The sequence below is a fragment of the Protopterus annectens genome, chromosome 7.part0 (genome assembly GCF_019279795.1).
Source record: "Protopterus annectens isolate FY-2018-M chromosome 7.part0, PAN1.0, whole genome shotgun sequence".
NCBI classification, from domain to species: domain Eukaryota; kingdom Metazoa; phylum Chordata; order Ceratodontiformes; family Protopteridae; genus Protopterus; species Protopterus annectens.
The window spans coordinates 1125563071-1125578070 of record NC_056739.1 but is presented as its reverse complement, the minus strand read 5'-3'; the positions used below and the strand labels follow the sequence as shown (position 1 = coordinate 1125578070).

Here is a 15000-nt window from a genome sequence, read left to right as displayed (position 1 = left end):
AAATGCTCAAACCATATTACGATATTCTCGTATGAATAATCAAAAACACTAAGAAATTAAGGTGCATTCCAGCTGTACTATTCTGAAAATAAATCGCATACACTTTGTACTTAAAGAATGTATCTGTAACTAAGGAATGTAACATCATGTCATCTTCATACTTTCTAAATGTACCTCTCTAGACAAAATGCAACAATAACTTTTTAATTTTCATTGCTCTGCTGAAAGTTAGTCTTTCATTTTTGCACTTACCCTGCATCATCCTGCTGATATTGGGTGAATATTTGCTGTGTTAGCTTCAGAGTTCTCCCATCTAGGGTAATGGAGACGAGTGGGTAACCTTTTTGAACAGTCCAGGTGTCCATAATGGCTTTTACATTCACTGGCCTACCTTCAGTTGATGCACTCTGAACCCAACAATCCCCAAAAAAGAAATAAAAATTAGATTTTTTTCTCATTGCGTAAACTAATCAACATTACATGTCACAAGTTACTAAACAGAAAATTAGGTATTTGGCCAGTGCTGAAAATGAAACCATCTCAGTATTTTTCTGGTAACCAGTCCACTGACACAGCTGAAAAATTCTTTGACTTGTGTAACTTACTTAACTGAGAAACATGTTATTTATGTATTAATTACTTGCTTGCTTGCTTTTATTTATTTATTTTTTTGTTTGTTTGTTTTTTTAGTTTACACCATTTTGTTTCTTTACTGTATTAGTACATGCAGATATTTTTGTGGCAAGGTATCCCTTCCATTCACTGCGGACTGATGACTTACATAAGACAATGGCTAGTAAAAATAATTACTCTACATCATTAGTGATCCAGAGAGTACGCTAATCTGTAATAGATGGAGCATCTGCTGCTTGTTTCATTTGATTGTGTAAGCCCATGAGAATCTTTGTGCTTTAAGGAACTGGAGATGAGGCCTCATTGCATTCTAATTCGTAGGTTCATAGGTGTTTACTAGGCTAATGACAAGGGCCGTTTTAAGCCTAGCCACACATCCCAAATCTCTGACAAGTTCTGATACCCTTGATAAGTGTAAGCATGGGCCTGGGAGATGAATCATTTACAAGTTATCTGTGTCTATTAGAGACATAGGTGCCAAACCAGGGATTAATTTCCAGTTTCCCATCCAATTAACTTGGATTTGACTAACAGTCCACTCCTGTTATGACTTTGCTGGAGAGATGGGAGGGAAAAGCTATAGCCAGCTCATCCATCCTAAGTCTGGCGATGGGAGGGAGGTGATTAAGCTTCCTCTAACATAATTCCTCAAGTGGCAATCTGAGGTATTGGAGCAGAAAGAGATGTGTGTGAAGAGAAGGAGGAACTTTAATTCCATCACACACATTGTGCTTCTACCTATCCATCATGGGACAAGGCACTGTGCTTGCAGACATTCATCATGGAACAAGACACTGTGCTTGTACACATCCATCATGGGACAGGTCATTCTGCTTGTACACATCCATCATGGGACAGGTCATTCTGCTTGTGCACATTCATCATGGGACAGAGCACTGTGCTTGTACATATTTATCATGGGACAGGGCATTGTGCTTGTAGACATTCATCATGGGACAGGGCATTGTGCTTGTACACATCATTCATGGGACAGAGCACTGTGCTTGTACACATTTATAATGGGACAAGGCACTGTGCTTGTACACATTCATCATGGGACAAGGCATTGTGCTTGCACTCATTTATCATGGGACAGGGCATTGTGCTTGTAGAAATTCATCATGGGACAAGGCATTGTGCTTATATACATCCATCATGGGACAGAGTATTGTGCTTGTACACATTCATCATGGGACAGGGCACTGTGCTTGTACACATTCATCATGGGACAAGGCACTGTGCTTGTACACATTTGTCATGGGACAGAGCACTGTGCTTGTACACATTCATCATGGGACAGGGCATTGTGCTTGTAGACATTCATCATGGAACAAGACACTGTGCTTGTACACATTCATCATGAGACAAGGCACTGTGCTTGTACACATTTGTCATGGGACAGAGCACTGTGCTTGCAGACATTCATCATGGAACAAGACACTGTGCTTGTACACATCCATCATGGGACAGGTCATTCTGCTTGTGCACATTCATCATGGGACAGAGCACTGTGCTTGTACACATTTATCATGGGACAGGGCATTGTGCTTGTAGACATTCATCATGGGACAGGGCACTGTGCTTGTACACATCATTCATGGGACAGAGCACTGTGCTTGTACACATTTATAATGGGACAAGGCACTGTGCTTGTACACATTCATCATGGGACAAGGCATTGTGCTTGCACTCATTTATCATGGGACAGGGCATTGTGCTTGTAGAAATTCATCATGGGACAAGGCATTGTGCTTATATACATCCATCATGGGACAGAGTACTGTGCTTGTACACATTCATCATGGGACAGGGCACTGTGCTTGTACACATTCATCATGGGACAAGGCACTGTGCTTGTACACATTTGTCATGGGACAGAGCACTGTGCTTGTACACATTCATCATGGGACAGGGCATTGTGCTTGTAGACATTCATCATGGGACAAAGCACTGTGCTTGAACACATTCATCATGGGACAAGACACTGTGCTTGTACACATTCATCATGGGACAGGGCATTGTGCTTGTAGACATTCATCATGGGACAAAGCACTGTGCTTGAACACATTCATCATGGGACAAGACACTGTGCTTGTACACATTCATCATAGGATAAGGCATTCTGTTTGTACATATTCATCATGAGACAAGACACTGTACTTGTACACATTCATCATGGGACAAGGCACTGTGCTTGTACACATTCATCATGGAACAAGACACTGTGCTTGTACACATCCATAATGGGACAAGGCACTGTGCTTGTACACATTCATCATAGGACAAGGTATTGTGTTTGTACATATTCATCATGAGACAAGGCACTGTACTTGTACACATTCATCATGGGACAAGGCACTGTGCTTGTACACATTCATCATGGAACAAGACACTGTGCTTGTACACATCCATCATGGGACAAGGCACTGTGCTTGTACAGATTCATCGTAGGACAGGGCATTGTGTTTGTACATATTCATCATGAGACAAGGCACTGCACTTGTATGCATCCATCATGGGACAAGGCACTGTGCTTGCAGACATTCATCATGGAACAAGACACTGTGCTTGTACACATCCATCATGGGACAGGTCATTCTGCTTGTGCACATTCATCATGGGACAGAGCACTGTGCTTGTACACATTTATCATGGGACAGGGCATTGTGCTTGTAGACATTCATCATGGGACAAGGCATTGTGCTTGCACTCATTTATCATGGGACAGGGCATTGTGCTTGTAGAAATTCATCATGGGACAAGGCATTGTGCTTATATACATCCATCATGGGACAGAGTATTGTGCTTGTACACATTCATCATGGGACAGGGCACTGTGCTTGTACACATTCATCATGGGACAAGGCACTGTGCTTGTACACATTTGTCATGGGACAGAGCACTGTGCTTGTACACATTCATCATGGGACAGGGCATTGTGCTTGTAGACATTCATCATGGGACAAAGCACTGTGCTTGAACACATTCATCATGGGACAAGACACTGTGCTTGTACACATTCATCATGGGACAGGGCATTGTGCTTGTAGACATTCATCATGGGACAAAGCACTGTGCTTGAACACATTCATCATGGGACAAGACACTGTGCTTGTACACATTCATCATGGGACAGGGCATTGTGCTTGTAGACATTCATCATGGGACAAAGCACTGTGCTTGAACACATTCATCATGGGACAAGACACTGTGCTTGTACACATTCATCATAGGATAAGGCATTGTGTTTGTACATATTCATCATGAGACAAGACACTGTACTTGTACACATTCATCATGGGACAAGGCACTGTACTTGTACACATTCATCATGGAACAAGACACTGTGCTTGTACACATCCATAATGGGACAAGGCACTGTGCTTGTACACATTCATCATAGGACAAGGTATTGTGTTTGTACATATTCATCATGAGACAAGGCACTGTACTTGTACACATTCATCATGGGACAAGGCACTGTGCTTGTATACATTCATCATGGAACAAGACACTGTGCTTGTACACATCCATCATGGGACAAGGCACTGTGCTTGTACAGATTCATCATAGGACAGGGCATTGTGTTTGTACATATTCATCATGAGACAAGGCACTGCGCTTGTATGCATCCATCATGGGACAAGGCACTGTGCTTGCAGACATTCATCATGGAACAAGACACTGTGCTTGTACACATCCATCATGGGACAGGTCATTCTGCTTGTGCACATTCATCATGGGACAGAGCACTGTGCTTGTACACATTTATCATGGGACAGGGCATTGTGCTTGTAGACATTCATCATGGGACAGGGCATTGTGCTTGTACACATCATTCATGGGACAGAGCACTGTGCTTGTACACATTTATAATGGGACAAGGCACTGTGCTTGTACACATTCATCATGGGACAAGGCATTGTGCTTGCACTCATTTATCATGGGACAGGGCATTGTGCTTGTAGAAATTCATCATGGGACAAGGTATTGTGCTTATATACATCCATCATGGGACAGAGTACTGTGCTTGTACACATTCATCATGGGACAGGGCACTGTGCTTGTACACATTCATCATGGGACAAGGCACTGTGCTTGTACACATTTGTCATGGGACAGAGCACTGTGCTTGTACACATTCATCATGGGACAGGGCATTGTGCTTGTAGACATTCATCATGGGACAAAGCACTGTGCTTGAACACATTCATCATGGGACAAGACACTGTGCTTGTACACATTCATCATGGGACAGGGCATTGTGCTTGTAGACATTCATCATGGGACAAGACACTATGCTTGTACACATTCATCATGGGACAGGGCATTGTGCTTGTACACATTCATCATAGGACAAGGTATTGTGTTTGTACATATTCATCATGAGACAAGACACTGTACTTGTACACATTCATCATGGGACAAGGCACTGTGCTTGTACACATTCATCATGGAACAAGACACTGTGCTTGTACACATCCATAATGGGACAAGGCACTGTGCTTGTACACATTCATCATAGGACAAGGTATTGTGTTTGTACATATTCATCATGAGACAAGGCACTGTACTTGTACACATTCATCATGGGACAAGGCACTGTGCTTGTACACATTCATCATGGAACAAGACACTGTGCTTGTACACATCCATCATGGGACAAGGCACTGTGCTTGTACACATTCATCATAGGACAGGGCATTGTGTTTGTACATATTCATCATGAGACAAGGCACTGCGCTTGTATGCATCCATCATGGGACAAGACACTGTGCTTGCAGACATTCATCATGGAACAAAGCACTGTGCTTGTACACATTCATCATGGGACAAGGCACTGTGGTTGTACACATTCATCATGGGACAAGGTACTGCAAACCCTTGCTGTGGCAGGAGAAATCTGCATCCACAAAAGGAAGGGTGTTAGCAATAAAGTATCCAACCTTTATGCATGACAGCCCAGTTCTGACTGTTTCCTGCCCCACTACAGAAATCATTATTTCCAAGAGAAAGAAAGACTGAATATTGCAAAAGTGTGTAGGTTTCCAATTAGACACAATAGTCTAAAGATTATACAAGTCCATAATATCATATTGTGAAAAATGTATGTCCAGCTTGAGGTTGAAAGCATTCATTTATACTTCTTTACTCAGAAGCAGCTTTTTTTCCACTCACTTCTCCTTTCTTATACTTGATAATCAGGAGAGACTGGATTTTGATTAATACAGTCCATGCATTGGAGGAAAAGCTATCAAGGATGCCTGTTGCCCCCTTCACTTTTCGAACTGCAGATGGAACCTCTGTCAGAAGCACTGGGGAAAGTCCATTTGAGCAAATCTCCACTGGGATGCATTACTACAGCTGTCATTGCATACAGATGATTTATTTATTTACTAATGTAACCCTGAATTGGACTTACCCAAGATTCGATGAGAACTGGGGATTTCAGAAAATTCTTAGCCTATAAAATAAACTCAGAGAAAAAAAACACATACTCTGTATCACTTACTTCCCTCTCAGTAGCTAGTTGCAAATCATGCTTTCATAGGTAGACAGAGAGAATATAAGTGCCTGCAGAACTAAGTTACCCACCCATAGCAGAAACTATTACCCTATCCTATGACATTATAATTCATAAAAAAGAAGGAAAGAAAACAATTCTTAGACAATGGAAATCTCTTATTCTGCACATGCCTCAGTGGGTTTAAGCACTTATGTGGTAAGACCTCTCTCAAGTAGCATGAACAGCAAGGGAGATACCACCTTTTCCCAACTACATTTTCTTCAAACATTGAAAAATCTTTCAGTGCCTTTTTTTATGGGAAGAAAGGAAAGTCAGGGTAGCCTGAGATGTTGGTGACACTTGCTCAGAAAAAAATGGCTACCATACATTATTTATTTATTTATTTATTTCAGTTTGTTAACTGAGAAAGTCCATTGGGCCAAGGTAGCCCGTTTTCAATGGAGGCCCGAGGAGAAAAGCTCCAGACAGAAAGACAATATACAATGTCTTAGTACAGCATATGAGAACAACAATTTAACATTCAATATACAGCAAGACAAGATTATACATATCTTGAAATATATGAGCTGAGTCAATCACTTATAAGATATTAGCAAAAACAATAAATAATGCACTACATGTATTTAGGCAAAGGAATTTTAGAGAGATGAATTGAAGCAGTGGCAGATATTAGAGTAGAATAGAATAGGGATAGGGATCAGGAATCAGGTAGGATGGGTACAGGAGCACTCCCAGAGGGAGTAGAGGTGAGAGTGGAGTAGGGTTTTAAAGGATGGTAGGTTAGGGGTAGTTCTAATGTAAGGTGGAAGAGAGTTCCATAATCTGGCAAGGGAGAATGATAGTAGAAGTTGCCCTGGTGTGTGTAAAGGCTTGTAAAGTTCTAAGAGGTTCTGATTTGTGGATCTAAGTGTTCTATGTGACTGGTGAAGTTTTAGGGAAGAGGAGAGTGATGGACAGTTATAAGGTTTGAAAATTAGCTTGTGTGCTGTAGTTAGTTGAATGAAATTTAGGCAGCTTGGGAGTTCCAACCAATTCAGAGCATGTAGGGAGTTGCAATGGTGAGTAGAGGATTTGGATCCTGTGGCCAACTTTGAAATTTTGTTATAACATGAGGAAAGTTTAGATTTTTAGGGATGATTGGAGGTTAGAGAGTAGCGGAGCTCCATACAAAAGGGAGGGTAGGAGGTAGGTGGTAGACAGGAGTTGTCTAGAAGACAGAGAAAGTTAGCGCCTGTGTCGATAAAGCATACCCAAGTTTTTGATGAGTCTTTTTAATATTGGCTTGTAGGTGGATATCAAATTTTAACTGGTCATCGATAAGAACGCCCAGAAGTTTTGTATGGGGAACTATTTCAATAGTTGTTTTGTTTAGGCTAAGTATAGAGAAGGATGCTTTGTCAGCAACAGTATGTCTAGAAGGGGTTGTTGTCTTTCGGCTTTTCTCGGTTAGGGGTCGCCATAGCGGAACTCCGATCCGCTAATGATTGGCAGTAGATTTTGATGAACGCCGTGGTGCCAGCTCGATGTTCAACCTTCAATGAAGGCACGCCCATTTACGCATGTCTTTCCAACGCCCACCCAACCACAGGGAGGACATGCAGACTCCACACAGAAGGCACTCCCCGCACTCCAGACGAGAATCGAATGGGAGAACCTCTTGCTGTGAGGCAACAACACTACCACTGCACCACCACAGAAATTATGTCTAGAAGGGGTAAAGATCATTATTAGATTTGGAGGCATTTAGGGCTAGGTGAATGTCAAGCATCCGGGACTCAGTGGAGGAGAAGGCTTCTTGCATAAGGTTTATTAGTAAAGGAAGAGTTTTGGCTGAGCAGATGATAGTGGAGTTGTCTGCATATTGCACCAGTTTAGTATTGGGGATCTTTTGGTGAAAATCATTGATGAAAATGTTAAATAGTAAAGGACCCAAAATAGAGCCTTGGGGTACACCTGTTGGTGTGTGAAGGAAAGAGGAAGTGCGGTAGTTCCATTTTACAGCTTGTTCCCTGGCTGAGAGATAGCTGGAGAACCATTTGATAGATGAAGAGGAGAGATTAAGATGGGAGAGTTTAGAAAGTCAAAGCACATGAGAGACAGTGTCGAAAGCTTTAGATAAGTCGAGGAGGAGCGTAGATACTATGTTCCCAGAGTCACGAGCAGAGTTAATGATTCTGAGGAATGAAAGAAGGCCAGTGGTGGTGCTATGTCCTTGTATAAACCTGTGTTGGGTAGGAGTTAGGAGTTGGTTGTCCAATAGGTAGGGTAATAGTTGGAGGTGAATACATTTTTCGAGTATCTTAGAGATAGGGGATAGGATAGCAATAGGGCGAAAGTTGGAGATTGAACAGTTTGTACCTCCTTTATGGAGGGGGATGATGAAGGCTTTTTTCCAGAGGTATGGTACATAGGACTCCTGAATGGAGCGATCGATTAGGATGCTGACTGGAAGGGCTATGCCATCAGCAGCTAGTTGGAGAAATTTGGATGGAATGTCATCTGGGGCATTAGAGCAAGGTTTTAACTTTTGTAAGAGCTTTTTTATAGTGTGGGAAGGAATGGATTTGAGAGTAAAAAGGGAGGACTTAGGGTTCATGAATGTTAAGTTTTTGTTATCAGTTAAGTTGGGGGGGATGTTGTTAGGGAAAGAAGAGGTGAGTTTGCATATGGAGTCAATGAAAAAGGAGTTAAATTAGGTAGCTAGGTGGAGGTCTGGTGTGTTTGGGTCAGGGCAAGGGTTCTCTTTTTTGCCTGGGGATAATATTGATGAAATACTATTCCAAAATTTTCTGGGGTTGGTTTTATGATTATTTTGAAGTTTAAGGCAGTAGGATTTGCGGTCAGTTGCTATTTGTTTTTTACTTGATTTCGCAGTTGCTTGTATTCGTCAAGAGAGTTGGGAGTTTTGCATTTTTGGTAGAATTTCCAGATTTTATCTCAGTGATGCATAAGCAGTTTTGTGTCTTTAGTTAGCCAGGGGGCTGTTTTGGATCTGAGTCTTTTGGATCTACTGGGGGCAAAGTGGTTAAGTATATCAGTGAAAATTCTATTGAAATGTGAGACTGCGGCATCTAAAGGGAGGGACTTTAGAGGGTTCCAGTCTATCTGTTTTAAGGTATTAGAGAAAATTAGGGGGTTGAAGTTTTGCATGTTGCGGGTGGTAATGTGCCTGTGTTGAAAGAGGATGGGGGGGGGTGGCATATGTAGGCAGGGAGATGATCACTAAGGGAGTCTGCGAGAGGACCACTATCAGAAACTCGGTTTGGGTGGGAGACTAGTAGCCAGTTATGGATGCTGCCTGTGGTGTAATCTTTATTTGGTCTAGTAGGGGTTTTGATTAGCTGCGTGAATTGATATAGGTTGATGCTTTGAGAAGAAGGGGTAGATGAGTCAATGGAAGACCAGTTTATGTTGACATCGCCTAGGATTATAGTCTCACTATTTATGTTGGAAGTGAACCAGGCAAGAATATCTTCCAGTATAGGGATATTGTTACCAGGAGGAATGTACAGGGAGGTAATGCATAAAGTTTTATTGTTATTTACTTTGAGAAGGGCGAGGGTTAGCTTGGCGGTGTCAAATGAGGGTATGGGCTTAGTATAGGGTGTTGGCTTAAACCATTATTGTAACTGTAACCTTTGTATGCAGCACTAGTTTGCTAGTGTGTCTTACATGAGCAGTGCCACTTTATAATTAAGAAATTCTTTTCAAATTATTTAGAAATATTTTACTCTTAGATTTTGCTCACATATATGTAATGGAATAGAATTTTCATAGGTTGGAAAGTCATGGTATATAATCACAGTGATGATTACTTTATTTAATTGTGTGTTCATTTTGATTGTCAGATTGATACACTCTTGGAGGATTTTTTTTTGGTTCATAGGTGTGTACTAGGCTAATGGCCCTGAGATCCTTTACAAGCCTAGCCCATAGGATTACCCTGGCATCATGCCACCCGACCTTAGTTCCCAGTGCCTCTGTCATGTAAAGCCACTGGAGTGATCCCCAGGGTGAATTTTCTATTTCCCATCCACTCATCAAGCTTTCTCTTGAAGAGGGCCAGTGAGGTGCTCTGCTTGACATGTATAGGAAGTTTGTTCCATAGCATGAACAGTCTCTGGGTTATGAACCTGTCCCTCCAGCATGTTCTGTTGATTGTGGTAATGAGGTTGAGGTCTCTGGAGCATGTGGTGCGTAGGGATTGGGATTTCTTTAGATGTACCATTTCTAACAGAGCTGGGTCAGACATGGCTTTGTAAATAAAGCAAAGATCACCTCTAAGTAGGTGATATGAGACAGAGAATAGTTTTTTAGTCTGTCCATATGGGACAAATGTTTAAGGCCTAGGTTCCTCTTTGTGAGGTACTTTTGCGGCCTCTTCAGTTGTTGCAGGTGTTTAGTGAGGTACATGCCAAATGGGGCATTGCGCTCAATGATTGGCCTAATGAGGGAAGAGTAGAGGGAGACAATGACCTCTTTCTTTTGTATGAGATTTATTGTTGAGACATTTGTGCAGTTTGTGCAAGGTATTACATAATATTTTTAATTGGTTGAAATAGAAGGCATTTTAAAGTTTGATCCATCCTGTTTTTGTGTGATGCCATAGAGAGGTGAGTTTCACTAGGAAGGCTAGAATCAGTTGTGGCTATTTTGTTTTAGTTTCTTTCTAGCTTGGATGTTAGTCTGAATTAGAGATATTTATAATAAGGTTTGAAGAGAACAAAACTGTGCTGTAGGAAGTATGACAAGTCAACTGTTCGTGGTTTTGCTTTCACAGCATTTTCAGGTTTGGGTTAGTTTTTGCTACTTTAGGTTTTGATCTATGATTACCCCAAGTAGTTTAGTATGTGATACATATTTTTATGCAGGTGTTGTTTACAGTAGAGGGCAGAATAGCGCTATCTCACAAATAAATATGCTATTTTATTATTTACATTACTGATACACATTATGCCATCCTTTCGTCTTTCTCTTTGTTCCTGTTAGTCATAGAAACATGTACGTTTGATTTGGTGCTTAAGTCTGAGGGTGGTTTATTCCGTTGCAGAAACATGTACGTTTGATTGGTGCTTAAGTCTGAGGGTGGTTTATTCTGTTGCAGAAACATGTACGTTTGATTTGGTGCTTAAGTCTGAGGGTGGTTTATTCTGTTGTAGAAACATGTACGTTTGATTTAGTGCTTAAGTCTGAGGGTGGTTTATTCTGTTGCAGAAACATGTACATTTGATTTGGTGCTTAAGTCTGTCAGTCAGTGGTTTATTCCATCATAGAAACATGTACGTTTGATTTGGTGCTTAAGTCTGAGGGTGGTTTATTCTGTTGTAGAAACATGTACATTTGATTTGGTGCTTAAGTCTGTCAGTCAGTGGTTTATTCCATCATAGAAACATGTACGTTTGATTTGGTGCTTAAGTCTGAGGGTGGTTTATTCTGTTGTAGAAACATGTACGTTTGATTTGGTGCTTTAGTGACTTATTCCATCACAGAAACATGCATATATTTGATTTGGTGCTTAAGAGCATTTTACCAAAAAATCAGATAGTTGACTGTCAAGTCAAGTTTCAAATTTATTAGAGTACCTGACTTGATAACTTGTGTACAGGAACATCTTTTGCTTATCTGAAATTACTGCCCTTTCATGACGGTTGTGAACCATGGAATTTGCTTATTTAAATAAGGGGAGTGAGGGTAAGACTCCACACTGAGGGTGTGGGAGCAAGGTCCCCCATGTAAATGCATTTGTTGTCATTTTGTGTGTGTGTGTGTGTGTGTGTGTGTGTGTGTGTGTGTGTGTGTGTGTGTGTGTGTGTGTGTGTGTGTGTGTGTGTGCGTGTGTGCGTGTGTGCGTGTGTGCATGTGTGCATGTGTGCGTGTGTGTGTGTGTGTGTGTGTGTGTGTGTGTGTGTGTGTGTGTGTGTGTGTGTGTGTGTGTGTGAGATTACAATTACTACTGCAAGACTGTTTTTACTTGCATTTTGCAATCATCAGCGCATGTCTGTATTTAAGATCAGTAGTCAACCATTGCACAGTCAATGTTTTTAGTTGAACTATGCAATAATTTACAATTTTTCTATTGCATTATGTTTAATATTTGAGGTTTCTATTCGGTATTGATTTAAAATCTTAATTATTTCTCTGGCCACAACTTCAGCATATGTTCTACTTCTCCATCTCCCTGTATGTCAAAACTACTTTTATCATCATCACATAGCCCAAACCACTTTTGTCTCCTTAGTATCACCCCCCCCACACACACTTTCTTGGTATTGTTTAATCACCATGTTGTCTGGAAGCTGTCTTGACCTACCTTTTCCTTTATCTTCTAACAGATGTATAATCTGCTGCCTTTAGATACCTTCAGAGCAAATATAAATCTATGTCACAGTTTCATAGGTTCATAGATGGTTATTAGTCTAACAGCTGTAGAGACCTTACAAGCCTAGCCATATTTATTCTGAGTTGACACAATTGTCAGTAGTTAGGTGAGTGAAGTTCACAGAGATAACAGTCTGTGGTAATTAATACTGACTGCCTCTGTCCATGAGGGACATGGGCACCACCTCAGGAGTGAATTTGTTGTCACCCATCCATTGATCTATGTTGTGTTTGAAGAGAGTCAGGGAGGGGGTCTGTTTCATGTAAATTGGAAGTTTGTTCCAGAGAACTGGCAGTATCTGAGAGATGTATCTACCTCTCCAGCATGATTTCTTCATATGAAAGGTTAGGTTAAGATCCCTGGAGTGAGTGACCCTCATGCAGTTTGATTTATGAATGTGCAGCATTTACCTCATGGCTGAGTCAGACTGCCCTGTAAGTCAGGCACAGATAACCACATAGCAGCCTGTAGGAGACAGAATATAGTGACAAGGCTTTCAGTTTATCAAAAGTTTGAGTACTTAAACATCAACAAATGCAAGACACTTCAAAACATAGGTTGTGTTTGTAAATATGCTTTTTATAAGTTTGTGTGACCTCAGATACAATATATTTACATCCTGGGATTGTGGAAATAATGCCCTCTACTGGAGAATACAAAGGACCTCTATCTGCAAAAAAGACGTTTTTTTTTAACTTGCTACCACTTATGAGTGTACAATACCTCGAGTGATCTGCAGTGAGTTTATGAAAGTCAAATTTAATAAAGTAGATCCAGCAGAATTATGTTATCTTAATGCTTTGCATAACATACTCATGTTCACCTGATGATGATATGAAAATGTTGCTCATATTCCTGTTTTACCATACATTAATTTCTTAGGTTGTCTTCATATTACACATCATGTCTTAATATTATTTTTTTACTAGCGACCCTCTGCTTGCATATCCTGCCCTAATATGACAGTATCCTACTCCATTTTTGCATTGATAATGTAAATATGTCACATTTTCCTAAGTTTTTGCAAACATTTCTTCATAACTTCAGCCCTGTACATCACACACTGACTGTTTTACTATGGCAGTTTTGCAAATCATGTCAGCTTGTAAAAGCCATCATGCACTAAACTGGCTATGTCATTGTCTCAAGCCTGGTTAACCCTCCTCTAGAATGTGTAAAATCTGTTAAACAGCTTACTGTGTAATTTAATGCAGACTTTCACTCGGGATTAACTCTAACCTGTGAAACTTGTTTATCTTGTTTGCTTATGTAATCACTGTAAATATTCTATTTGTAATATGTTATGTTTGATCTGTTTACCTTGGAGCTTTTCTCCCCAGGCCGCCGCTGAAAATGGACATGCATCTAGTCAGACTATCCCTGTCAACAAATGTAAAATAAAAATAAATATAAAAAAATGAGGCTTTAGGTTTAGGTATGTCTATAACAGGACTTCAGAAATTAAATTTTCTGGAAAAAAAAGCCAATACCAAAGAGCTCTGGCTGACTAAGTTTGCAGATGACTGTCAGCTAGGAGCAGTCACTGAATCCTCAAATAACTTAGCCATCCAGCGAGGTGTTTTGTCCCATATAAATAACTGGTGCAAATCATGGACTGAAACTAAATACAAAAAAATTGTTATTGTAGTCTTTGGGAAGTCATCTACCCCAGGGAACTTCCACATTGACAATATACCTGTAAGAGTTTGGGAACTTATGTGAACAGTGACCTAATTTATGACAAACTTGTGTCAGTTGTTGTAAAAAAGTCCTTCTATACTCCACGGGTTATAAACAAATGTATTATACCCCTTTACTTAACCCTCATTAGGCCAGTCATTGAATATAAGGCCCCCTTTGGCATGTATCTGTCCAGACACATGCAACAACTGGAACATCCACAGAGATACCTTACTAAAAGGATACAAGGCCTAAACAATATGTCCTACATGGACTGATTCAAAGCCTTGTCACTATATGGTATCCTAGAGACTGCTAAGAGGTGACTGTATCTGCCATAAAAGGCATCCTCCAACCCAATACTGATGGATTTACTACACATCAGCAAGTCAAATGGCATCAGAAATACTCAATCTAGGGATCTAAAGCTCTTCTGCAACATAAACAAAACTGTTTGGATGGACAAGTATACCTCACAGAGGATATCACTGGTCTGGAAAAGATTCCCCATAAACAAGGTTTATCTCTGTCCATATTTAAGTGCCACTTGGATATGTGGCGGGTAAACAGAAAACTTAACCCAGGACTGCCCCCTGTAGTACTAATGGACAGAGGCAGTTCTTAATTGCTTTATCCCATGCATAGGTCCCCTCATATTATTTATGGTATTATTTCATTTATTCTCTTTAGGGGTAATGTATAATTATCAACCTTGGGATGAGTAAGGACAATCGATGACCAAATGAGGTAGGTTATTTTGAGCACAAAAGGGAAATTGGGT

The 15000-nt window shown here is 40.6% G+C and overlaps 1 protein-coding gene across 1 annotated transcript in view; it reads right to left on the bottom strand.

Moving 5' to 3' along the window:
* The window catches only part of LOC122806900 (endoplasmic reticulum aminopeptidase 1-like), a 447374-nt gene that overhangs the window by 269645 nt on the left and 162729 nt on the right, over positions 1-15000 (bottom strand). Inside the window, exon 10 of the mRNA XM_044077704.1 lies at positions 253-407. Within this exon, the coding sequence (XP_043933639.1) occupies positions 253-407 (155 nt within the window). The remainder of the gene's footprint in view (positions 1-252; positions 408-15000) is intronic.